This window comes from Megascapheus bottae, chromosome 17 (assembly GCF_031878675.1).
Source record: "Megascapheus bottae isolate mThoBot1 chromosome 17, mThoBot2.hap1, whole genome shotgun sequence".
Classification (NCBI taxonomy): Eukaryota; Metazoa; Chordata; class Mammalia; order Rodentia; family Geomyidae; genus Megascapheus; species Megascapheus bottae.
Window position 1 is genome coordinate 32,071,526 of NC_143525.1, and position 25,297 is coordinate 32,096,822.

A 25,297-nucleotide genomic window follows, 5' to 3' on the forward strand; every position below is an offset into this window, starting at 1 on the left:
TGAGGGCTGTCTTCTCATGCATATGCTCTCTGTATTCTCTCCCCCCTCCTCTTTCTTTTTTCTTTTTCTTTCTTTCTTTTTTTTCCCCCTTTTGGGGAACTGTTTTTTTTTTTTTTTTCACTCCCTAACAGTGAGTTGCCCTGACTGGAGCCAGTAGTATAGCCCACAGTCGGGATCAGACTGAATTCATGAATTCAATACTAATCTGCATTTTGTATCCAGACAATCAAAGCTGGCGCCCCTACTCTGTGGGACTGGGCAGGATTCCAGCATTTTTAGCTGGGGTCCTGCAATGGGCAGTGGCTGGGAATCTCTGAGGCCCACCTAGGGTGTCTATTTCTTGGAGGTTTGTTGTCAATGCTGAGAGATCCTCAGCTTTCTCCACGTTTGAGTCATTTCCAGCCCAGAGCACCCTTTCTTTACACTGGAAGAAGTTTTTTTCTTCTCCATGACTCCCTTGCACTGGAGACTGTAGTCTCTGGGTTACCACAGAGCTGCTCAAGTAGATAAGGCTGGGAATGTACAACTCTGGCTTCTTAGGAATGTCTTTTCTGCTTCCCTTTGTACCCTCACCCCACTCTATGCTCCAGCCACAGGACTCAGATTCTGGTTATAGATTGTTAAGTTTGGAGGATTTTTGCTTTTGTTTATATTGAGGCGAAGAGTCTATTCTCTCTCGCTCCCTCTCTCTCTCTCTCTCTCTCTCTCTCTCTCTCTCTCTCTCTCTCTCTCTCTCTCTCTCTCTCTCTGTCTCTCTCTCTCTCTCTCTCCCTCCCTCTCTCTCTCCTCTCTCTCTCTCTCTCTCTCTCTCTCTCTCTCTCTCTCTCTCTCTCTCTCTCTCTCTCTCTCGGAGATGGATCTTTCTCATCCTTGAGGTTCAATGCTTTAACAAACATCCCTCATCTTTTCCCCACATTGATCAGTTTCCATTGTCTGTTGATTAGACACCCAGCGTTCTAACACCTGGGAAATAGAGACCTAGGCTTGTCAGGCTAGCTTCAAAGCTTTCCTTTCCTTTCTTCCTGGTTTCCACCTCCAGCTGTCTTCACCGGCATGTTGTGAGGGACTGAAACAGTGTGCAACGTGGATAGAGAGAGGTTTCCACTTCTTTGTGTGGAAACCTTAGTCCTAGGTCTTTGTCTCTGGAGCCTGTTTTCAAACTGTCAGTAGCATTTGGTTTCCAATGGTAAAACTGAGAGAGACAGAGAGAGAGAGACAGAGAGAGAGAAAGAGAGAGAGTGAGAGAGCACCTCCCTTGTGATTATTCTAAAAAAATCAGGGAGTCCCAGAGTCATTGCTTCACTCTGTCCCTTTCTTGGTCCTTCAAAGACACTACAAAAGATTAAAAAGAGAATTAAAGTCAGAAATCCCAATCTGGATCCATTTGGAACCAGGACTTATAGAAGGGTTCTTTTCAAGATGCTCCCTTTAGAAATCTTGTGGATTATTTTGGAACCGGTGTATGTGGAAGAAGGGGGTGGATTCCACTAAAATATATACTCCAGGAGTGGAGGGGAAAGAATGAGGTTGGAAGGGAATCTTAATCCTAAAGGATAGGGACAAGAGAATTGGAAGCTGAACAAACCAGGGGCTCGGAGAAGGGCTCTGCGCCCCACCCCACCCCCACCCCGACGCCCCTGCAGACTATTTCTGCACCTCCAAGAACTAAGCAGAAGCAGGAGGAGAAGGGAGAGAGGAGAGGTGGGCTGTGGGTAAGTGTGTGTCTGGGGGGGTAGGGAGGTGTAGCTGTAGCAGGTATCGATGTGGGAGTGGGAGAGAGGAGACCTCACTACTGTTCCATTGGTGGGTTGGGGGGAACCTATTTTTGCAGGAAAATTTCTCCTCCTGAAGGGGAAGGTCATAGTGGTCCTTTGAGCCTGAAATCGAAAGACCCCTTCCCCTCCTGATCACGTGATTCATTAAATAATTAATGCCGAGGTTGCAGAATAGATATGTATTCGTCAGGAAAATCACAGGCTCGGTCTCCCTGTTTCTGACGTGCAATTCAACTGTCCTTTGAAAAACAAGCCTGTACCCTGAGAAAAAAAAAGAGAGAGGGTGAGAGGGAGAGAGAGAGAGAGAGAGAGAGAGAGAGAGAGAGAGAGAGAGAGAGAGAGAGAGAGAGAGAGAGAGGGAAAGGGAGAAAGAGAGGCAGCAATAAAACAGCCCCGCAGCCGGAGCCACACCAGCGGGCTGGGGTATTGTAAGTAGAAGGGATTTCTCACTACCTACTGCGTCTTATATGTCCATGTAAATTTATTGTTTGTTATTAATGTTATTGTCGTAAAATGTGACAAATAGCCATCTTCATTTCCTGCATTTCTCTTCACATGGTGTTCTGTGTGTTTATACCCATTGAGGCATTGCATAGAGATTTAAGAATATTTCCCTCTCTCTCCCTCTCTCTCTCTCTCTCTCTCTCTCTCTCTCTCTCTCTCTCTCTCTCTCTCTCTCTCTCTGCTCCAACCTTTTTTTTTTCTTGATTTATAGCAATATAAGTGTCAGCTTCTCGGGCCAGCATGCTAGCCATTGTGTGTGTGTGTGTGTGTGTGTGTGTGTACACACGCGCGTGTGTGCGCGTGCGTCTGCGTGTGTTTGTGAGCGACTTGTGTTGTTTATGGCCTTGTCTTCAATAAATCATTTCTCATGGAAAATGATGTGGAAGCTGGCTGGTTCTGCGGCTGGAGAGAGTTGCTCTCTGAGGCACTTCCTCCCTCTCTGCTCTGCTCCCAGGAGTTGGTTATTTCAGACAATTTACAGTAATAGATCAGCAGTTAATATGAAAGCTCTATAGCTGGAGGTCTTAAATGACAGCATCTGTGATGATCAATTAAGGCAAGATTTGTATAAATTTGGTAAACCAGAAATGCCTCATTGGCATATAAACCCAGTCAAAGACCATGACCTAATATAAAAATTGTATTTCTAAGTCTGATACAGCCAACATTCCTGCGGCAAACAACAACAACAGACCCAACTTTCATTTTTCAGCATTTCCTTGCAAGAGCTTGGCTTCTCTACTTCCAACCCTGGGTGCAGAAACCCAACTCTAAGGCAAAAGGAACCTGAGGGCAAAAGAAGTGGAGGTGGAGGAAAAAATTCTTAGCGTGGAAGGCAAGGATTTTTGCAATCGCTATGGACCTGATAGGTCCTCTGGACTGGGGAGAGAGGGATTTCAGTTATAGGATTAAGGCTTCATTTGTAGCTATGATATATATGGTGGGTATTGAAGGTGCTGAGGAGCTACTCAAATTGGGGGAGGGAATAGATGCCAGCAAAGGGTGAAGGGCAGAGAGAGGAGCTGAAAGCCTGAGCTCCCCACCCTCCCCACTAACAAAACAAGGAAATGAATTCGCACCCCAGGAGCCTTCCTTCGACCTTCTGAAACAAAGAAAGTTTCCTCTGCTAGGAAAGACTGTGTGTGTGTGTGTGTGTGTGTGTGTGTGTGTGTGTGTGTGTGTGTGTGTGTGTGTGTAAGGTTAAAGGGAGGGAAGAAGTTTTTCTAGAAAAGAAATATTCTAGGAATTAGCGGCTCTGGAAAGTTGCGTGTTTTAGGCCATGTGTGTGTGGGGGGGAGGGGGGGCGGGGGCGGGTATGTGGGGGCATTCCTCTCCCTAAGCCCTCATTCTAAGAGGAAACAACTGGGGAAGCTGGTTACTTTTTGCTCGAGTGTCATGATGGAGGTTCTTTTCCATTAGGGAAGAAGCAGCAGGCCAAGAGCAACGCTAGCAAGGTAGATTCTGGGACTGTCCTGTCCTGTGCTCCAAAGTTGTGATGGATGAGGGGCAGAGGTCCAGGGTTCTTGCCAAAGCAGTCCAAGCTGCTCATTCCTGGGCTGGAGTCAGGCCAACTGACTTTATAGCCACTATTATCTATGCTATTTAACTTAGTCTTCTACTGTAAACCTTGGAGCAGGGGAATTAAGAGTGATGTTGTGCCCAGGTGTTAATTATTCATGGTATCAGCCTCCTGGAGTGTCAGCGTGGCGCACTCTGTTCCTAGTGGGCACAGGAGTCCCATTCTTGTTAAGTGGAAATTTGTGGGTGAGGAGTGGGTAACACCTCCCATTTGGGAGTCTGGTTGAAAAAAGTTTGGAGAAAAAGAGAGCCTAGGCCTGGATAGACAGGGTCACAGCCTGGCCTACCTAAATAAAAGAAATTGGAGTGGGAGGGGAGGGCAGTCAGCCTTAAAAGGACTAGAGATTGTGGGGAAGGAAAAGTTGAGGGTGAAATTTAAGACATGGGGTTTCCAGGGAGTAGGTACTCTGAATCTTTTAGTCCTTTCCTCTTTTCTTCCACACTGAAGTGTGGGAAGTAAGCCTTTCTACTTCTCCATCTGGGAAGAGGCATGTGTGTGCTCTGGTGTGTGCTTGTGTGAGCAGGGGCACCTGTGCACACATGTGTGTTCAGAGGTGAAGATGTATTCACCCCCAAATGGATCCTCCAAAATTTAAATCAAAGTCTTGGAGTCCCTTGGATGCTTCAGGGAAGGAACATCTCCCTGGATAAGAGAAGATAGGAGAAAAAAGATGACATTATTTGTGTTCCCTTCCTAAATTCAGTGTGCTTTGGGAAAAGGGAACACAAGCTTGGGGGTGGGGGAGGGCTGAAGGATTTGCCCCTTGGGCTAGGCAGCAGCTAAGCATGGCACTGAATATAGGAAATGATCCCACAAGCCTCATCCCCATGTTTCCAACTGCTCTCCTACTATCTCCTTTCTACATTACCTGCACCTTTGCCTGTGTCATGGGGTCTCACACTCCCTCTACACACATAGCTTCCCCTGCCTTCTCTCAGCCCTCCTTCAGGTCTTTGTCTCTTCTGGCCCTGGGGAAAGGAGGTGGCACTGATACCCCTCCCCCTCCCTTTCCCCAACTTGTTCATAGTCTTCTCCAGGAGACAATGCAGAGAGCATCCTTTCCTTTCATTCTTTTCCAGCCACTGGTCTTGGGATAAATCCCATTGAGTGAGGCCTATTGCCCTTCTTTCAGACACTTAGGCCTACCCGCCCAACACACACACACAAAATCAGTAAGTTAGATAAGACTGTGTTGTTGTTGTTGTTTTTCTATATGTATTTGGTTCCTTTAGCCATGAAGCCCAGCCTCTGATTAGATTTGCATCCCCATCTCTCTGATCTGCTTTTGTGTTGTTCAGGGGATGAGGGTCGAATGCATTTGGTGGACGGGACACTGGGGACACTGAGAAGAGGGCTGACCCTGTCTTCTCCCAGTGTCTGCTCCCATCCTCTTTCTCTACAATTATGTCTATTCCTTTGACTTTGAGATGCCAGGCTGCTAATGCTTTTTTATGTCCAGAGGAGTTAGGCAGAAAGATGAGGATTAGAGAAGAAGGAGAGGGACCCAGAGAAAAGATAAACAGCAGTCTCTTTCTGGAGTGGAAAGTCAAGGCTGAGCCCAAGGAGAAAGTGGTAGAGAAGACAAAAAGCAATCCGAAGGGAAAGGAGGGTGTCCCAGAAGAAGGACCACAACTTGTATGGGCATCCAGAGACAGAAGGGGGGCAGGAAGAAGGGAAGTGAAAAGGGTTTCACTTTGCCCCTTCTCTCTGGCAGAGGATCTTTCCAAGGCAGAGAGTAGGTTCTCCAAGGTGGCAGCTTAATCACTGAGCTCTGAGTAATTTCTGGAGACCCTCTTAAGTCCTTCTCAAGTCTCAATTCAAATTCATTTGGGAGGCAGAGAGGGGCAGAGTAAGAGGACAAAGAAAACACAGGAAAGGCAGAGAGATAGAGACGTAGAAGTTGGTTTCTTTTCAGTTTCTTGCAGTGCTAGGTATCAAGGAAAGAGGAGAAATAGAGACTGAAATACAGAGGAAGGGTCCTACACTTGGGTGACCCTTCGGGAAGTTCCTCCACAAGTCCTGCTTTTCTAGAACATGCAGCTTGCTTTACAGGAAGCTGTCGAAAGTAGAAAAGTTGTTGTGTAGAGTAGGCCCTGAAGATGCGCAATCCGTTGTGGGACAGTTGCATTAGGAACTGGCTTGTCTAGGAATGAATGGGCAAGACATCCAGGACCACATCCATCTCCTTCTCCCCTTCCCGCCATCACAGTACCCTAATCGAGAGGACCTTCCCCAAAAACGTGGTCATAGAAAGGAGGACTGCGCGACAGCCTCATGCCTGGACGGTGGAATTCGTTCCCTGGCTTCTCTTCCCTTTTGTGGATCTGGTCTGGTCCTTTCTTTCCCTCTTTAGCCACCAAAGAGCAGTTGACCGTGTTGCCTGAGAACTTTCTCCTCCAGACCACGTTCCTCTCCTCCCTCACCAGACTTGGCACACAGCTGCTACCCTTTCCCCGTCACCTCCCGCCCCCAGCTTCCCGGAAAGAAAAGGAAAGTTCCTTCCAGCCTAAACCGCTTTAGAAGATGCCAGGGAAAATGGCAAAGGCAATCCCGTTTCTTCCCATTTCCTCCCCAGGATGGCCCCGCTCCTCCGCGGCCCCCCAACCCCCTCCCGTCCGGCCCAGAACCGTCTCCCGTTCCCTCCCTCCACCGCCGCCGCCGGGTGGGACATATGGAACCCATTTCGCCGGTGACATTGAAGAGCCGCCGGTGCGCACCCGCCTTCCGCCATTGGCGCCCCCGAGCCCCCTGTGCCCCCAGCAGTCGCTTCCCTTCTCGCCTGGCAACTTGGCGGCCGGCTCTGGAAGCCCGAGCCCAGCTAAGTGCCAGACCCACCGGGTTCGTCCCCGCAGCCCCACGCGGGGCCCCGGCCGAGCGGTCTCCCGCCTTTCCAGCCCAGGGGTGCTGGGTCGGCCGTACCCCGAGAGCAGGCTCGGCTCGCTCCGCCGGCCCCAGTGGTCGCCCAGGCCGAACAAAGCCCCGGGCAGGGGCGGGGCGGGGCGGGGACCGGGTGGGGGGTGGGGGCGAGCGTATCCGGGCCTCTCCCCAAGCTGGGTGGGACGGCTCGGGGCTCCGGGGGCTGGAGGGGCCGGGATGCGCCGGGCCGCCGCGCCGCAGCCCCTACCCGGGCCCAGGGTCCGGGCCCGGGCCATCGGCTCCCGCGGCGCCCTCGCGCCCCGCCGCCCACCGCTGTGCGCACACTGAGGCACAGGTAAGTGTGGGGTGCTGAGCCAGACAGTTCGGGCCTGGTTAGGGTGCAAAGAAGGGTGGGCGAGAGCCCAATCCTAGGCCTGCTTGAGGCGAGGCCGGGATGGAAAGCCAGACAAAGATGGGAGCAACTTGGAGAGGTGTGGTGGGACCCAGAGAGGGTGGAGGGCCCTGGGGTGTCCAGGCCTGCGCAGCTGTACCCCGGAGTACTGGAGAGGGAGGAGGAGTCGCGTCGCTCTGGAAGGGTGTGGGTGTCGGTGGTTTGTCCTGGGGAGTTGGGAGCTGTAGGGGAGGTGGTGAGGGCAGCGTGAGCGGTGCCGCTCCCACAGTCCAGCTGCCACTACGGGCCAACCCGTTAGCACCTTGGGGTTATTTGAAGCTGAAATTACAAGGGGTTGCGCTGAGGCTGGGTGTTAAGCTGAGAAGGAGAAGGGGGTGGGGACGGTGATTTATGGCTTCAGAGAAGCTGTGTTTACTATCTGCCTGCTCTGGAAACCAAAAACCAAACAGCAGAGGAGGGAGAAACCCCTTTTTCTTGGAATGGGAGGCGAGGCCCGGCCCCGGCGAATGCACTAAGATTTATTTTCCCAGATGTGATGAGATGGTGGAAACTGTTCTTTTGCAGGCGCAGGGCCTGGTGTTTCTGTGTGAGGTATAAGGAGAGTGTGCAAACACAAACACGTGTTTATGTATTCTGGGAGTGAGTGCACCTGCAAGTTGGAGCCTGTATGTGTGTGTGTTGGTTGGGTGATTTGGGGGGGAGGGGGAAGGAGGTCCATTTTTAGGGTTATTTTGCAAGTTGATTTATCACATCAGGAGCCAGGAGAGAGAGTGGGGTAGGGTCCTCTGGAATGGAGTAGGTTTGGACACTATTTTTCCTCCCCAAACTACTTGTAGTGGAGCCCACTTGTCCTGTCCCCTCACCCCTACTCCTCTTGCTAGTTCTTTTCAAATCCTGTGTTGTCTTCCCACACAGGCTGATTTCACATTGCATCTGTAACTGTGCCTTGAAAGACTGAGTAATTAGTGAACATGGGTTGGTGGGGAGAAAAGGCGTGGAGAAAAAGATGGAGATCAATGGTTTGAGGCTGGGGTTTAGCAAGGTTGAGGCCACACCATTCCTGTTCAGATTTTCCCCAAAATAAGTGAGCACAAAGGAGACAAAAATAAGGGAGCCCTTCAGGATGGTGGTGGGGCGGGGAGAAAAGCATTTTGACCCCTAGATACTTATTTCCGCAGGCCAGAGAGTGGCTCTTGCATTTCTGTTCAGACGCCACCGTCTTTGCCTGGAAATTGTTTTGCATTAAATTTTCTCAGCCGCGGAATTATCTTTCCTCGCCTCCAGCTAAACTTGCATTTTTCCACCAGACACTTGGGCCCCGCACCAATGAAATCTGAGAGGAAGCGACTGGGCCCTAAGTGGCCGTAATTTAATTGATTTTATCATAAATCATCAACTTGATGAAGAACCCGAGGTTTCAGTGAAGTAAATTGATATTAATGGGAGTTTCTTGAAATGCAAACTCGCTGTATTGTTGGGGCATCTTGAGCTGAGGAGGTGGATTATGTGTTTCCCAAAAGCTGAGAACTGGGGACCTGGAGCCTAGCACAGCTGTGTGTGTGTGTGTGTGTGTGTGTGTGTGTGTGTATGGGGGTTGTAGGGAGAGCAAGCTGGTGGGGCAGCTGCTGGCAGATGGATATTTCGGTGAGAGAACACAGCAGAGAATGGAACTTTGTTGGGCTGGGAGCTGATTCTGGCTTTGAAGATCTGCTGGTTACCCTAAGAATGCTGGTTTCTGATTGTGGGGGGAGGCAACTGGGGGAAGCTGGTAGGTATGAGGGCAGAGATTGGGGGGGGGGTAGGGTGAGAAAGTCAGGCTGGTACAATGAGTGCATTGATGCCTGGTTAAAAATTGCCAGGTCAAAACCTTCCTCCTCCAATTATACAAATTAATTATTTACTGCTCAGGTTGCTCCATCCAAAAGTAGCACTTTTGATTTGGTAATGAGAGTAGAGAAATTACCCATCCTTCACACAGAAGAGAAGCAATGAAACCTAGTGCCTCTGTAGCAGGCAGACCACGGATGGGGTTTGTGCTCAACAAGAGGGGTTAAAGTGTTCACCTCCCAAGAGAAAACACTGCATTCGATCGCAATGGTGTGCCTTTATTGTTTGGACTGAGTTGCTTACTGATTTTCATCATTCACCTTTATATCAGGACATAGAGGACCACTCGTGTTCAATCTAAAAGAGAACCTTAAAGGTCATTTAAGCCCAACTGTCCCATCCTATACCGAGTGGCTTTACAGAATGGGACACTGAGGCCAAAAAGAGGGCCTGACCTCAGATCATACAGTCAAGCTAGAATGCCCAGAACTCAAGCCTCTCAATTCCCAAGTATAACTTGAGGCAAATCTCTTCCCCACTCTGGGCCTCAGTTTCCCTAACAATGGTAGAGTTGGACTGGATATGCCGAATCCTCTCCAGTTTGATCTTGGATACTTCTTGGTGGATTGGTGGACTGATCCTTGGTTGGGACACTACTTGGGAGCCACTTCCTTGTGTGTCTTGGAGTTTTGTGGACAGTGGGAAATTATCACGTGCTTTATTTGCAATATTCAGTTTGCCTGTGTAAAAGGGGGTAGATACTCAGGTTGGCTATAGGAAACCCACGGGAATCTGAACTGTTCCTCAACCTAAAAGTTTCCTTTCTCTCAGCAGAGGAACCCAGGTTTAGAGCAACGATGACAGAAGGTACTGGAGGAGAGCTAGGTATTTGGGCTGGCATGGGATGGCTTTTGGAAAGAGGCTTTAGGGAGGAGAGGCTCAAGCTCACTCCACTGAGCCCTTTTCCTGCTAGATGCTATGGTCAGTCTGGAGTTGTCCAGAATACAACTTTTGAGGTGCTTCCTATTCTAACCCAGGGCACAAACTGTGGGATCAGATTTTAGAGTTGGTGGTAGCAGGTGCATCCCTAGCCTCACCCTCCCCTTTCTGACCATTTCTCATTTGGAAGGGGTCAGATATGGTGCTACAACCCTATATATGTCCTGTGTCTTTCCAAGGCTGACAGAACAGAAGGCCTGAAAGATGGAAGGCCCTAGTCTATGCTTACTTTTATTTTTCACCTCTTTCTCCGATTGGGGATAGATATAACCTGACCACAGTGGTTCTTCAGGCACATAGTTATGGATAGGGAATTCCCCCCCCCCCCAGAACCAAGGACTGAACTCAGGACCTTGCACTTGCCAGGCCAAATGCTATTCCACTGAGCTAAATCTCCAACCCAGGGAAGGGAAAATATTTTATGGGATTAGGGATATTAGGAAGCCAGCAGGGGATGGGAGACTTTTAGGAAAGTACAGCTTGGGATGTGAAATCTAGAACATGAAGTAGGAAGAAATGGACAGTTTCATCTTCAGAAATCTCAATCTCTAGCCAGTTAATTTACTTCCCAAAGCCTCACCCCAACCCCATTTTTGAGGTGGGGGGGGAATGACCAAAGGGTTAGCAGGCCTAGTTTCTGGCCCTGTCCCATTCTGACTCTGGAGTTTTATATTTGGAGGCCTTCTGCTGATTGGTCATTAATCCAGTGAGTTATTGTCTGCTGAACAGAGGTCATTGGAGAGAGACAGCCAATCTGTCAGGAGAGACTGCTGTTGTAGCAGCCACTTGCCACAGATGGGGGGGGGACACTTCTTGTGTTGGCTTTTTCCTCCTTTCCCCCAGCACTCTCTTCCTCTCTAGCTTCTTCATTCTATCTCCATTTGTCTCCACACTAGGCAGGATGAGGTTTGCCTTGTTAAGACTGAGCAAGATGAGGTGTGATCAGAACAGGATCTTTTGACATTCATGAATCTGCCAGCTCCCAGGATCACTGCAGTACTGCCATCCCCTCATCATCCTGTTCAGGTAGCACCCCTAGTCACCATGTAAACTGTGCAGGCTCTTAGGACTATCCTTTTTTCTTCCAGCCTTCCTTCTGTAGTTTCAGCTTTGGAGAGAGTAGCAGCCTCATACCTGAAATGTGGATGACTTACAATTTGGACTTTTCTCCAAGCTGTATTTCCAAGTACATGGTGGGCACGGGGGTTTTCTCCTTTCCTTGTGAGCTCTTGCAACTCTTGAGTCTATACCACCTGGGCAAGGCTGAAACACCCAGGTCTTCTTCTCCATGCCCTTTTGTCCTCTCTCCCCCTCTCTTATTTTAGAGAAAAGAAAATTGGGGAAACAAATGGCCAGCACATTTTCATTGACACTCACTCTTTTATAAACTCTGGCTTTGAATCTTTCCTCATATTTGAAGATGAGATGGAGATTGGGGTGAGTTTGTGAACTTTTCCACCACTCTATGGTAGACCCAAAGTTAGGTAGTAAGGCTGGAAAAAGGCAAGGCACAGGAAACCCGGATGTGGCCAGCAAGAAGCAAATCATGAAATACCTGGTCTCAATCCCTTAGCTCCAGCGTGCATAAGAGACCATGGATTGTTTCCTTCTGCTGCTATTTAAGCTGGGGCAGATCCCCAAGATGGACGTCAGAAATTGCTTTTTGAAAGAGTTTTAATTTGTTCTTTAAAGGACTTTTGGAGAGAGGAACATAGATATGATCAACTTAGAGTTTTAAAGGGGAGGCAACTAGTAAAACTTCACTAGAGGTTGTCCTCCAGTATTACACACTGGAAGTGGGGGAGGGGAGTATAGGAGCTGAGAGGAAGAGGAAAAAGAAAAAGACGTCTGTGTATGGGGGACAGTTTTCCTAATTTCTCTTCTTAGTTGTTGTGGCCTTTATTGGTTTCTTAATCCTTCTCTCAAATTTTCTTTTCCAGTCTGCTTCCCATTCTGCCTCTCTCTCTCTCTCTCTCTCTCTCTCTCTCTCTCTCTCTCTCTCTCTCTCCCTCCTTCCCTTCCTCCCTCCCTCCCTCCCTCCTTCTCTCTCTCTCTCTCTTTCTCTCAGTCATACACACACTTGTGCTCCCATGCACACACGCACACATACACGCACATCACACACAAACATATTTACATAGTTCTTTAAGTTTCCTCCCCGGAATCTAGGAAGAAACTGTATTCTTTTTACCTATCTCTAGGCTAGCCTCAATCATGACTTAGCTCTGCTTTCTTTTTTTTTTTCCAGACCTCAGGGTCTTCAATCTTCTCTGAGCCCCCTTCTTCCATCTCATATTTCCTGCTAGAGTACCTCCATACCCCACCTTTTGTCTCTTAAAGTTTGAGAGATATCCTAACCTGCTCGATTAACACACTTCATGGAAGTGGGGCCCTCCGGACTGGCCCTGGCTGGTCCAGCCTTATAGTAGTCTCCCAACTCACTTGCAGCCCAGAAACCCGGGATAGGAAGAGGGAGGGAAAAGCCAGAAGAAAATCAAATAGATCTGATTGAGTCCCAAGCAAGGCAAGTGAACTTTGTTCTCTAGAATTAGGAAGCCCTTCCTTCAACTCCTACCGCATCTGCGAGTACGTGTCCGGCTGAAATTTTCTCCTGGCTTGTTTTATTTTCTTGCTCCCTTACACACCTCTGGCTCCCACATCTTGTACAGGAGCACAGATGTGGAGGAGGATGTACAGGAGAGGGTCTCCTGCTTTCTGGGAGCAGGGAAACTTCAGGCCGGTCTGTTCTCCCAGCAGCCCCAGCAGCTTGGCTGCTCTCTTACCCGCCAGCCCTTGGCTAAGTGCCTTCCAGGCTTTTTCTTTGAAAAAAAAAAAAAATTCCCCAAAGTCAGTCCAGACTAGTAACTTTCCTTTCAATTGCACAATGACCTTTCTCTAGCCAGCAGTAGTAACACTGAAGAGCTGGAGGATCTAAAATAGATTCTTAAAAAAAAAAAAAAAACTTTGGAGTAGCAAAAGAAAAAATTCAAAAGTCCTGGTTCTTTTAAGTCTTCAGAAACCTTCCCAGCCTTAGCTGCTTACCAATGAGCAAAGAACCTTGAGGGTCTAACCCGTTCGGCCTTTAGCCAGTATTGGTAGAGCTCAGGACATCTTCTGGGAACCACAGACACAAGCATTGCTAGAGTCTCTTTAGGATGGTTCTGACTTGAGTTGCAATACTTCTGGCTTACACATTTTCTTTTCTTGATACTACCAATAAACACAGAAAAATCATGGCTCCCCTTTTCCTTCCTTATTTCTTCTCTAGCTCTCCCCATCCTCCAGTCACTCCCTCTTTAAGCAGCCAGAAACTCCGGAGGTAGTAGGATCTTCAGGACAGCAAAATTAGGGTTCTATATGTTATCCCACAGCTGGAGGAGCAAGGAGACCCCAGAAAACTAGCTACTCTAGCCCACCTGGCATGATTTTGGGGGGAGAGAGTGGAAAAAGTGAAGGCCAGAGGGGTAGGGTCTCCCCTTTATCTCATCTAGAAGAAGAGACCATGCGTGAGGAACAGAAGAAACTAACTCCATAGCTAGACATAGCCACACTCTCTGGGAGGGAAGACAATAGCTCAAAATCTTCTCACCTTTGTTTCCCCAGTCCCGGTGCATGCATCCAAATAGGAGAAGGCAAAAGTCAAGTCTTCTAACCAGAAAATTACAAAGTAGTATCTGGCTCTGTCTACATGAAGTTAAGAGAACCAAGTTTCCAAGCAGCCTTTTCAGAATAGAGAAGACTGTGTGCCTTTTTTATTTTATCCCTTAAGCCCAGAGTCAGCAGCTCAGCATCACCAGCCTTCATGCTGGGGGGGGGGTGTCCTGGTTTCTTTTTGTCTTTTTCTTTCCACCAGGAATGGCTCTTCCCCACCCCCACCCCAAAATCTGCAGACACCTACATTCTTGGCTCCTGTCTTCCTCCTACAGGCATTCTCCTTGCCTTTTCCTGCCCTGCTCAAACACACCCTAAGAAAACTTTAGCTTTTGTAGCCTTCCTCGTTTGTGCCAAGAGTCATAAATCTTGCTGAGCAGGGAGAAACAAACAAGTTCGCTCTGAATAATAATAATAATAATAATAATAATAATAATAATCACCACCTTCCAGGTCTCCTGCCAGTGCATTTAAAATGAAGCCACTTGGGCTAGTTCTTCTCTTAGCCCCTTCTGCCCTATCCAGAGGTGCAAAGCTTAACAGAAACTTCTCAGTGAACTTCTTACAAGCCTCTGTACTGCCGCCTGGTCTGGAGCTGCAGCTAAACTGCGGAGTCTTCCTTTTGTCACCCTCCCTTCCACCCTACTGCCCTGCAAGATGTTCTTGGATTTTAAATCATCACTCACCGCTTGTTGTCTGTTCTCCAAAAGAGGGGGAGGGGCATTAAAAAAGGTCTGGCCTTGCCCCCACCCTCATTACAGATGGGGAGATTTGGGAGGGAAGGGGGAGAAGGGATAGAGAAGAAGCAGAGATTTTGAAATTCAGAAGGAAGGGGTGGGGGAGAGGAGTGGGGTGCCGGAGACCCAGTCAGTACTCTTCCTGGAGTAAAACTACTTAAAAGTACAATACCAACAACAAAGTCCTGATGTTCCAACTGTAATACAACCGGAGGGTCCCAGCACTCCTACCCCTGGCCAGGCCACTCTTCCACTAGGCCTTCAGAGGCTACTTCTTAAATTAGCATAATGGGTCATAGTGTGTTTTACTTGAGGGGGGAGGGAAGAGTGGTCTGGGAACTCCATCGGCTTTTGCTTTTTCCCATTATTTTCTGTTTTCTTCCTTCCCCACCCGCTCCAATTAAAAATTTTACCTGTTCTTTAAAAAAAAAAAAGCCTTCTCTCCTTCTCTCTCTCTCTTTTTTTCTTTTGGTGTGTGTGTGGGGGGGGATGCTTAACAATCCCCCCCCATCACAACCATCACCTTCCTTTCTTATCAGGCATCTAAGCTTGCTAAAGGGGGAGCGGTGGGGGTGTGTGTGTGTGAGCTTGTGTGTGAGTGAGTGAGTGTGTGTGTGTCTGTGTGGTTTTTTTTTTTTTTTTTTTTCTCCCTGTGCAAAAGCAGAGGCCATTGTTACGGAGAGTAGGGCGTACCAGTCTTATAGGGCAACCACACTGTGGCGGCTTGGCCGAGCCGGAGCCTGGAGCTGGATTCTCGGTGAGCCGAGCAACCCCAGCACCTTTCGGTCTTCTATTTTTTTCCCGGCTCCCCCACCCCTCCCTCCTGCGCACCCCCCGCTCCTAAGCGGAGTGAATTGAAGCGGACGCCGCGCGCTCCACGGGCCGGTCTGCCCCTCGGGCTCCCCAGCCCGGGTGGCTTTGGGGAGGGGGGGCGACGCAGCTTTAAACAGTGCTCTTTTTTTTTTCCCCTTTGCCTTCAAGGAGGGGAGATTTCTCGCCTGACGCTCGCGCTGGGGCTCGATGTGAATATATATTATGTCTGCCTGTTCTCCCCTCGTCGGTGGCTAAGGTAAGCTGGACTGAAATAGGCTATCAGTTTGTGAATGGCGGAGAGTATGTCTCAATGATTTATGGCCCATATGACTCCAATCTCGGTTCAAGAAGAGTTCACAAGCTTTAAGCTTCCTTCCACGCAGCGACTGACTCTCTCTCTCTCTCTCTCTCTCTCTCCCTCTCTCTCCCTCCCCTCCCTCCCTCTCTCTCCCTCTCCCTCTCTCACTGCTTCTCTCCTTTTCTCTTCTCTTTTCTTCCAGCAGACTTGAATCGCCCCCTCCCCTCGGTTGGTTGTTAAGAACCTAATCTTTCTCTCTCTCCCTTTCCTGTTCTTTTATTTTTATTTTTTAAACTCCTGAAAGGTAGCTTATCCTCTCTCCCTGGGCTTCTCCAGCTATTGTTACCCCTCTCTGCGTCTCCCAAGGGTGTGCCTGGGCAAGGTGGGGGTTCCTGTGGGGGGGCTCACCTCCTTTATCCAATGAGACCCTCGGGGAAAGCCAGGATCCACCATCCCCCCCCCACCCTTCGGAGGAGCCATATGGAGCCTGAATTTTTCCAACATGGAGGCGAGGGAAATAGACATGTTTGGCTGGGCAGAGCTGCTCCCCACCCCCCTCTTCTCCTGGATCCTAGATCTCACACCCCCGTGGCACCTTGTCTCTCCCCACTGTCCTGCCAGTTCGGCCTCAGCGCCCTCCGGCCCGGATCCTGGCTGGGCAAAGTCCCGGAGCAGAGTTACCAAGGCGCCTTTTAATTCGGTTACCTCCAGCGCCTTAACTTGCCGATGCAGAGCTCAGCCCTCGGCCCCGCCGGGGTGTGCTGGGAACCTGCTTCTGCTAACCAGGTCGGGATCCACCGATGGGTTTCTCTTCGTCTCCTCGGGCCACCCTGGGTAGCTGGGGTGGGGGCTGCCCACCGGGTCACCACGGCCACAGCGGCCAGCCGGGGGGGCCGAGTGGAAGAACCTTCTCAGCCCAGTTTCTCTGCCGGCGGAGCCTCCATTCTTTCCTATGGGCGTCTCTAGCTCCTTTGCTTCTCCCTGGCCTGGCCTGTGTCCTGCGATGGTTTGGGGCTTATTGCAGGTGGGCGCAACAGAAATTTTGGCCCCAGGCGTCTAGTCAGATTATTGTTTTTTTATTATTATTATTATCGTCATCATCATCATCATCACTATCATTATTGCTGTAACAATCATTTAGACTAAATAAAGCCAGGGCCCAGCCAGCTAACCCCCTCCAACGTTTTTATTTCATTCTCTTCTCTATTAATAACAAACTCAACTGACGCCTGTTAATTAATTCCCCCTTCATCCAGGGCTGCTCAGAAGCTAATTTTGGTTAAATCATCGGAGGCTAATGGTAATAATAATAAAAGAATTGGGTCAGCCTGGTCAATTGAACTCCAGTTCTCCCTGGAAGGACCTGCTGCTCTCTAGACCCAAGTGTATTTCCAGAAACAAATCCTTCCCAGAAACCAATTGGAACTTAGGGCCATCCCAGCTCCCTTTTGAGTGTAAATCTCTGCACTGTGCTTAAGAAGATTTATGTATGGGAGGAACTTCCTTCACCAACACTCCTTTTATTTTTCTAAAAATTTTGAAGTTTTCTTTGGAGTTGAGCCGTGGGGCTGAATGAGATTGGAGTTTCCCAAACACACAGGACAGTCTGGAGTTTTTGTGAAAAGGAGAGCTGGAGGTTGGGTGAAGACAAGAAAAAAAAATATGGCCAGAAGTTTTCACAACAAATACACAAATTACTACAACATCTTGAACCTTTATTTTTGCTGGAACGCTTTTAGAAGGCTATATTGGATTAGTGGTTGTATTTTTATTTTGGTCTGAAAGAACCTCAGTAAATAGGGGGGTACCTTCTCAATTCCCAACTCAGAGAAAGATATTGTTCAAATTGCTTTGTGGACTTTTTTTCATCCCGAATTGTTTTCTCTTTTCAAAAACACTTTTCTTTTCCCACCTCTGGAGAAATGTCCAGCAGTTACACATTTCTTTTTCTTTTCTTTTGGAGAAATCAAAGAAAACTGTCAAGGAAAGGATGGGGAAAATTGTCTGATGATTTAAAAAAAAAAAAAAGAAGGGTGTGGAGAGAGATCTGGGCCAAATGGTCACAGCACCAGGTACCCAGCATTCCTAGGAATTCGAAACAACCTTGCTCCATTTGGAGGCTCCCCAGGAGCCACTGGTCGCCAAATCCCAGGCCTGGCTAAGCAAAGACTCAGAGTGAGTCTTTGAGGTGAGGTGGGGGTATCTCAGCAGAGCTAGGGACCTAGAAAGCAAAGCGTGTTTACACTGTCGGTGAGAGTTAGAAATCTTCAGGAAGTTTGTAGGGCAGTCTGGTGTTGCTGGCACCCAGAAGAGGGATGTGGAGCGGGAACTTACAGGAAAAGGTCCTCTTACGAACTTGCTTCTTTTCCATTTCGGTCCCAGATCTCCTGGTTTCCTCCAGGCTTGTGGAAGTGAGGCCAGACTGGAGGCAGAGAGGCTTCTTGGTGAGGGTGGTGCTTTTATTTTGGAGTCTTCTCTTGTGTCCCCTCCCTTTAGCCACCCTTAACCCAGAGTTCTGGGGAGGCTAGGACAGAGGGAGTAGGAGAGGTCAGGGGCTAGTACACAGGCCGGGGAGAAGCTAGGACCCGGGTGACCAGGGATTCTACATCTAGGCAGTCTCCTCAAGAGCTTAGTCCTTCTTAAAGTAGATACTGTACTCGGGTGGAGTTTTCTGTTTCAAATTAAAGCATTGAAATAAGAAAAATCCTTTTTCAAGTCAGATACACGGCCTTAGCCTCAGCTAAGGAGATGTTAGGGAGGAAAGAAGAAGGAAAAACAAAACAAAACAACCTATTGATGTCAGTTCCCTTTTCAGTTCCTAAGATGGATTTGAGCCCCAGTCCTCTGTATCTCTCTTCTCTCGCCCCGCAGGTCAGCCAGCCGCTTGGAACAGTCCCGGGAGGAGGGGGGCAGGAAGGGGAAAAGGGAAGGGGGGGGGTCCGGCGTGTCACGTGACCCCCGGGGGGTGCCAATGTCCGGTTGTGAGGGTAGCAGCCCTTCGCAAGTTGCCACCCACTGCCAGCGATGCAGAAAGCCACCTACTACGACAACGCCGCGGCCGCACTCTTCGGAGGCTACTCGTACCCAGGCAGCAATGGCTTCGGCTACGACGGTCCCCCTCAGCCCCCCTTTCAGGCCGCCACGCACCTGGAGGGTGACTACCAGCGGTCCGCGTGCTCGCTGCAGTCCCTGGGCAACGCCACCCCACATGCCAAGAGCAAGGAGCTCAATGGCAGCTGCATGAGGCCCGGCCTGGCCCCTGAGCCCCTGCCCGCTCCGCCGGGTTCACCCCCGGCCAGCGCCGCACCTACCAGTACCACTAGCAACAGCAGTAATGGGGGCGGGCCCGGCAAAGGCGGCCCCTCCAAATGCGGGCCCGGCTCCACCTCCACCCTCACCAAACAGATATTCCCCTGGATGAAAGAGTCGAGGCAAACGTCCAAGCTGAAAAACAGCTCCCCCGGCACAGGTACCGGCTCTCCACCCTCCGCTTTTGTCCACTCCAGGAATGTCACTGTTATTCTAGCGCCCAGCCCCCGAGGCGCCCCCCAGACGGCCTAGAAACCACTCCAGGTGGCGGCTGCGCCTTTTCCATTCCTCCCACCACCTGACGACCCCCGACCCCGCCAATGCCCGGCCCGTCCAGCCCGTCCTCCACCCAGGAGGTTGGGGAGCTTTAAGCCTGGGCGCCCCCTTCCCCAGGCCACCACCAGGCCCAGAGGCATCACCAGGAAGACGCACGTTGATGATTATTAAGGATGATGACTGGGTATTAATCACGATTGTTCTGGCGGCCCAGGGCCTCAGCCTCCAGGCAAACCGCCGTCTTAGCGCCACACACCCACCAGACCCTACCCGCGAGGGCCCGTCCAGTTTCCCAGCCATTCCCCAAGTGTTCCCTGCTCCCCCCCCTCCCTGTCACCCATCCTATCCATAGGCCGGGGGTAAGGGGATGTCTTCCAAGACCTGGAATTGGGAATGGGGGGGGGACACACGTGCACCAAAAAAAAAAAAGCCCTAAATAAAGGGCCACGCAGCTCGGTCTGCGTGACATGATCAAATTTTCATAAGCTGGGGCAGCGAGAGGAGAACAGGTCTCTTAATAAATGCCACTATTATAGAGTGTCCGCTAATGCGACGGGCGGTGGGGGGGGGTGAGGAGGAGGCGGGGACACGGAGGGGAGGGCGGCGGGGGCTCCCGAGTCCAGGCCTGGATTTATTAAGAAACGATGCATTCAATTTCGACGTGTTCAGTAATTATCTTTTATTTCATTTTCTCCCCCTCCCTCCCCTCCCCCTCGGATCCAGCGGAGGGCTGTGGCGGCGGCGGCGGCGGCGGTGGCGGCGGCGGCGGCGGCGGCGGGGCCGGCGGCGGGGGCGGCGGGGGCGGCGGCGGCGGCGGGGGAGGAGGGGACAAGAGCCCCCCGGGATCGGCGGCGTCGAAGCGCGCGCGCACGGCGTACACCAGCGCGCAGCTGGTGGAGCTGGAGAAGGAGTTCCACTTCAACCGCTACCTGTGCCGGCCGCGCCGCGTGGAGATGGCCAACCTGCTCAACCTCAGCGAGCGGCAGATCAAGATCTGGTTCCAGAACCGGCGCATGAAGTATAAGAAAGACCAGAAAGCCAAAGGCCTGGCTTCGTCCTCCGGGGGCCCCTCTCCCGCCGGCAGCCCCCCGCAGCCCATGCAGTCCACCGCCGGCTTCCTGAACGCCTTACACTCCATGACCCCCAGCTACGACAGCCCGTCCCCGCCGGCCTTCGGCAAAGCCCACCAGAATGCCTACGCGCTGCCCTCCACCTACCAACCCCCCCTCAAGGGCTGCGGCGCCCCGCAGAAGTATCCCCCCACTCCGGCGGCGTCGGATTACGAGCCCCACGTCCTCCAAGCCAACGGGGGCGCCTACGGGACGCCCACCATGCAGGGCAGCCCCGTGTACGTGGGAGGGGGCGGCTACGCGGATCCGCTGCCGCCCCCTGCCGGCCCCTCCCTCTACGGCCTCAACCACCTGTCCCACCACCCTTCCGGGAACCTGGACTACAACGGGGCGCCCCCCATGGCCCCCAACCAGCATCACGGACCCTGCGAGCCCCACCCCACCTACACAGACCTCTCCTCTCACCACGCGCCTGCTCCTCAGGGTAGAATCCAAGAAGCGCCCAAATTAACACACCTGTGATGTGGGAGAGGGAGGGGGGAGGCGGGAGGGAGGTCAAGGTCGAGGGAGGCCGGCCTGGAGATCCCCGGGGAGGTGGTGTGGGCGGGGAGGGGAGGGGGGAAGTTGCAGGAGGTGGTCCGCCAGGCTTGCAGGTGGGAACAGGCCTGGGGCTGCCTTCCCTCCTCCCGGGCCCGTGGGCTTCTTTTTAAATCCTCCATTCCTTATTCCATCTGCCTGCCAACCCACTTGGAAAGGAATCCACAGCAGACTGGAGATGACCCCGTCAATCCCAGTTCTCTGGCACTACCCAGCTGGAATTCCACGCTCCCTCCAGAGGGAGTAGGGTAGAGAAAGCCCAGATAGGAAAACAAGACAGAGAAAGAAGCACATTTTTTTTTAAATACAAAAACAAACAAAAAAAAAACCCAGACAAGATGGTTAGGCCGTCACCAACCAACAGACTTACCTTCCATCTCTGTTGAGAACTCCCCCAAATCTTGATTTTTTTTACACCCCCTCTCATTCTCCTTAAAAAAATAAGGAATCACAGTTAAACCCAAGGGCACAAATACTCTTCCAACTTCCCTGAAGCCCACAAATTTCTCCCTTCTATCTGAGGTTCTTTGGGAACAATGCCCTCCCATTTCTAACCGGATAGTTTTCTGTTCTTGGACATTCATATTTATTCCCCACCCCCATCAAGTACAGTTTTCTGAGGCCTCAGGGATGATGAGATCCTGAAAATCAGAGCTGCCTATAGTATAAATAAATATATATATTTTTTTCTTTTAAAGGAAGAGTTAGGCTAAGGCGGGCAAAGTGGTCAGGACTGAAGGTTTGCCTGTTCTGCAGCCTGAGCTCAGTTCCAGGTCCATCCCCCTCCCCCCTGCAGAAAGTGAATGGCCACAGAGGTTCTCCACTTTTCTTTTCTTGCATTGCTCTCTTGACTTAACGTGAAAACAGGGTATATTTGAACAAACTGTCTGTCCCAGGCAGGGGCTGTAGCTGGGTCTGTGTGCCTTGCTCAACCTCCTGACAGGACACTTTTGTTGCACTTAGAGTTTACATTTTAATGGATATAAAAACAACTGTGAGAGATGTCTGGGCCTGCCAGGTCCTGCATTGCTCAAAAAGCGTGTGTTCTAGTGAACATTTTCATATATATTTATTGGTTATAGCCTGTTAAGATATTTTCTTTCCTTTTGGTATTATTTATCCCCCTACATTATGTATTTATATGAGGGAAAAAAGGAAAAATGTACTTTTTTAGTATTTACTTGTTAAAAGGGACGTTGTGTTTCCTGTCATGTAAAACCAGCTATTTTAGTTTTTCTTGTACTCTAGGAAAGAGCTGTAGATTTATGTTAAACTCGTACTTATGAGCTATTGTAATTAGTTCTAAAAGGCATGAACTCAGCTCCAAATTGTCACTGTATAGTCCTGAATTTGTAGAGTTAGCGTTAATTCTCTTGGAACTTTCTTTGTTCTTCTGTAGTTACTTTTTTTCCTTACTTGAAAGGGTTGTCTGTCAAACAATTCTTGAATAAACTTTCTGTTATCAATTTTATCTTGTCCTGGTGGTCCAATTTAGATAGCATAGTGAGACTGCTTACTGCTAAACTACCCCCCCACACACACACCCAGGAAAGGAAGACATTAAAAAACTTTCCAGGCCTTTTTGTCTGATGATCAGGTCCCTAAATGTTCCCCTTCTCTCTACCATTTTTTTTCCCCCCAGGTTAAGTAGTTTTTCTCACTTTTACTCACAGGAGCCTGAACCAGCTTCTTTAAGTGACAGATGGGTAGGGAAATCTTGATGCTTTCTGTATTATTCATTCCGTTTGCCTCTCTTTTCTTTTTCATTTATTGGCTTTATTATTTTTGTTGCTCTGTTTCTCATTTGGCTACAACCTTTGTGTGCTTCCCCCAAACAAAACACAACAAAAACAAAAATTTGGCCTATTTATTACTGCTTCTTTCCAGCAACCTAAACTTCACAGTTCTCTTCCGGAGCTACAAAGGAGTCATCACGTGACCTAAAGCCCAACTATCATTGGGTCTAAAATGAAAACAAAGGAAAATGATTAATCTAAAAAAAAATCGGAAGCCTAGACTTCTCAGGTCAAACCTTAAAACTAAAGTGAAATTAAATCATTAAATAAAACCTAAGGCAGGGGAAGAGGAAGTGAGTTTGATTTCCCTTGCCAGGGAAAAGGGAAAAGATAGTGGCAGAAGCTGTTGGATCCAAACGTAAATAAAACGGCCTCCAGGCTAACGTGCAGCTCTGTTTCCATAATCCTTGGGAAAACTTCATTTCTTAGTCGTGGATCCATAAAAGTTTTATCACATTGGAGCGAGGATAGAGAAGGTCTGTCAAAGATGAAATGTCACCACTGAATCGTTTCAGCCGATAAGAGCGAGAAGACAGGGCGGCTGAAATATGGAGCTAATTCGTTGAAAGAGAAGCAATGGCCGCTTGCTGAAGAGTTGCATAATTCTAATTGTAAGCGATGCACCCGCATTGCTTAATTAGGAGCATATATTTGGTGATAGTGGTGTGGGAGGAGGTGAGAATTGTTCCAGGGCCTCAGCCTTAAAGAGAGGGCTGATTTTCATTTTTATGTTGCATCTTGGCAGTCCAAGGTTAGTAATTACAGTCTTTATGCAACAATAAATAACAATAAAAAAGCAACCTGAATTCTACACTAGCCCTTTCCCCCTATCAAGTAGGATTTTAACTGGACTCAGCCCATCCAGGCAACAAGCAATTTAGCATTGGTTCAGGCTATAATTTAAAGGCAGAAGAGCGTGCAAAGTTTGATTGGGATCAAATAACGCTCAAGGGTTTTTCTTTTTCTCTTCCTCTTCTCTGAATGATGTAAGTAGATGAGGGGCCATGTTTGGACTGGGGGGGGTGGGGAGGTGGTGGAGTGGATTGCTTATTTATCTCTTAGGACAGAGGCAGGCCAAGAGAGAAAATTTAGCTATAGTACAAAAAGCAGAGCAGAGCTTTGGCTCAAAGCTGGCATTGCAAATAAGAAAAAAAAAAAAAGACTGGTTTCACTTGGTGTTCTCTTAGCCTTTTTTTTCTTCTTTTCTCCCCCCCCCCTTTCTTTTTCTGTTCACTAATCTAGGCAGTAAAATCTGTCAGCGAGGGTTAGAGAGTTGTGTTTCCTATAGGGACAGGCCTGATTGCTTGGGGGTAGTCCTGGATCCTGAAGCCAGCTGGAGTGGCTGATAGCACACAAGAGCCTCTAGGGTCAGCCAGAGGCACTCTCCTCTCCAAAGCCTCCAGGCACAACTTCCAGATTGCAACTATTCAGATACTTACCCACCTATTCTCATCCTCACCTCTAAATGACAACCAAAAAAAAAAAAAAAAAGAAGGAAAGAAAGAAGAAGAGAAAGGGAGAGAGGGAGAGAGAGAGAGAGAGAGAGAGAGAGAGAGAGAGAGAGAGAGAGAGAGAGAGAGAGAGAGAGAGAGAGAGAGAGAGAGAGAAAGGAAAGCAAAATAATAAAGGTTTCCCTTGGAGCTAAATTGCAAATCACCCTCTCTGGCTGATTTGTGAGCAGTTCTGAGCCAGTCCAGAGCCTATCCCTAAAGCCCCCACCTCAGAAAGAGAGCTCCCCTTTCTTTTCTCCACCCCCTTCATGCTACTCAGACTTCACTGCCCTTCTTTTTAAATACTCACCACCACCCACGCGGTTGTTACATTGACAGAAAGTTTCTAGTTCCAGCTCTCAGCTGAGTTGCCATTTCTCTGCTAAGCAGCCTTTTCCTCCCAGGCAGGGTAATGGCAGGAAGGTGGGGGGGTGGGGAAGGGAGGCCAGATCCGTGGGAGTTCTTCAGGCAAACTTTCCACCCAACTTAACGCCTTCCCTCTGTCCCCATTTCCCATCTGTTTCCTGGCTCTCCCAGAATCACCTTTCTCGGTGCCACCCCCCCACCTCCCTCAGGCCTTTTTAAGGGACGTGGAATTTCGGCTGTTCCCCTTGCTTTCCCAAAGAGCCAAATTCTTTGATGCAATCTGAGAGAGCTGTCAGGGGGCTAAGATTGATCGCCTCATCTTCTCTCTGTCCCTCTGACCCATTTATTTAAAAATCTTCCTCCAGATCGACTTTTCATTTTCTGCTTGGAGGCCTAGTTTCCCACCAATTGCTCCTGCCTCTGAGTTTTATGTCTCCTCCCTATTGCAAATTACTGCACTAAAGTTTGGACTATCTTCATCCCCTTACAATAAAAAAGAACATTTTCTCCAGAGGCCAGAAATGGAATATCATCTTACCGCCATTATTTCCACATGTATGTTCTTCAGGAAATTCTCACTGAGGGTTTGTAACAGACAAACACATGTACACACACACTGCCTAACCCAATGGTAAATATGAGAGGGGAAGTTTCTTTGTCCTAGGGAAGAATCCCCATTTCTGCCCCATGTATTGACCTGAGTTTTGAGTGTTAAATGATGGCTACCTATCTTGGGGTTCTTGTTCCTGTTTCTGGCTTACAGATATGGATAAGGTGAAGAGGGACATGTACATTTGAGACTTTCCTGTTGTGTGTATGTGTGTGAGTGGAGAGATAGGGGTATCCTAGTGGGATGTAGGTTCCCCAAGAGGAACACAGAGCATCCTGTAAACATGGGTAAGAGAGGGGAAGCCAACCTACATAACTGTGGAGAGAACCTAG

At 49.4% G+C, this 25,297-nt stretch overlaps 1 protein-coding gene and 1 long non-coding RNA gene across 3 annotated transcripts in view; one reads left to right on the forward strand and one right to left on the reverse strand.

Annotated features, from left to right (window-relative positions):
• Positions 1-20,649, forward strand: part of Hoxb3 (homeobox B3) — a 41,018-nt gene extending 20,369 nt beyond the window's left edge. For both annotated transcript variants that reach the window (XM_090350683.1, XM_090350684.1), the window contains exons 3-5: positions 15,322-15,409; positions 18,323-18,920; positions 19,760-20,649. In XM_090350683.1, the coding sequence (XP_090206809.1) occupies positions 18,476-18,920; positions 19,760-20,628 (1,314 nt within the window). In that variant the 5' untranslated portion in view covers positions 15,322-15,409; positions 18,323-18,475 and the 3' untranslated portion in view covers positions 20,629-20,649. The remainder of the gene's footprint in view (positions 1-15,321; positions 15,410-18,322; positions 18,921-19,759) is intronic.
• LOC150051633 (uncharacterized) lies at positions 20,496-24,582 on the reverse strand. The gene is made up of 3 exons (XR_016538343.1): positions 24,300-24,582; positions 21,074-21,134; positions 20,496-20,622 (listed from the first exon to the last, which is right to left on the reverse strand). It is a non-coding gene; the product is annotated as an uncharacterized LOC150051633 (long non-coding RNA).
• Between the last annotated feature and the right edge of the window lie 715 nt (positions 24,583-25,297).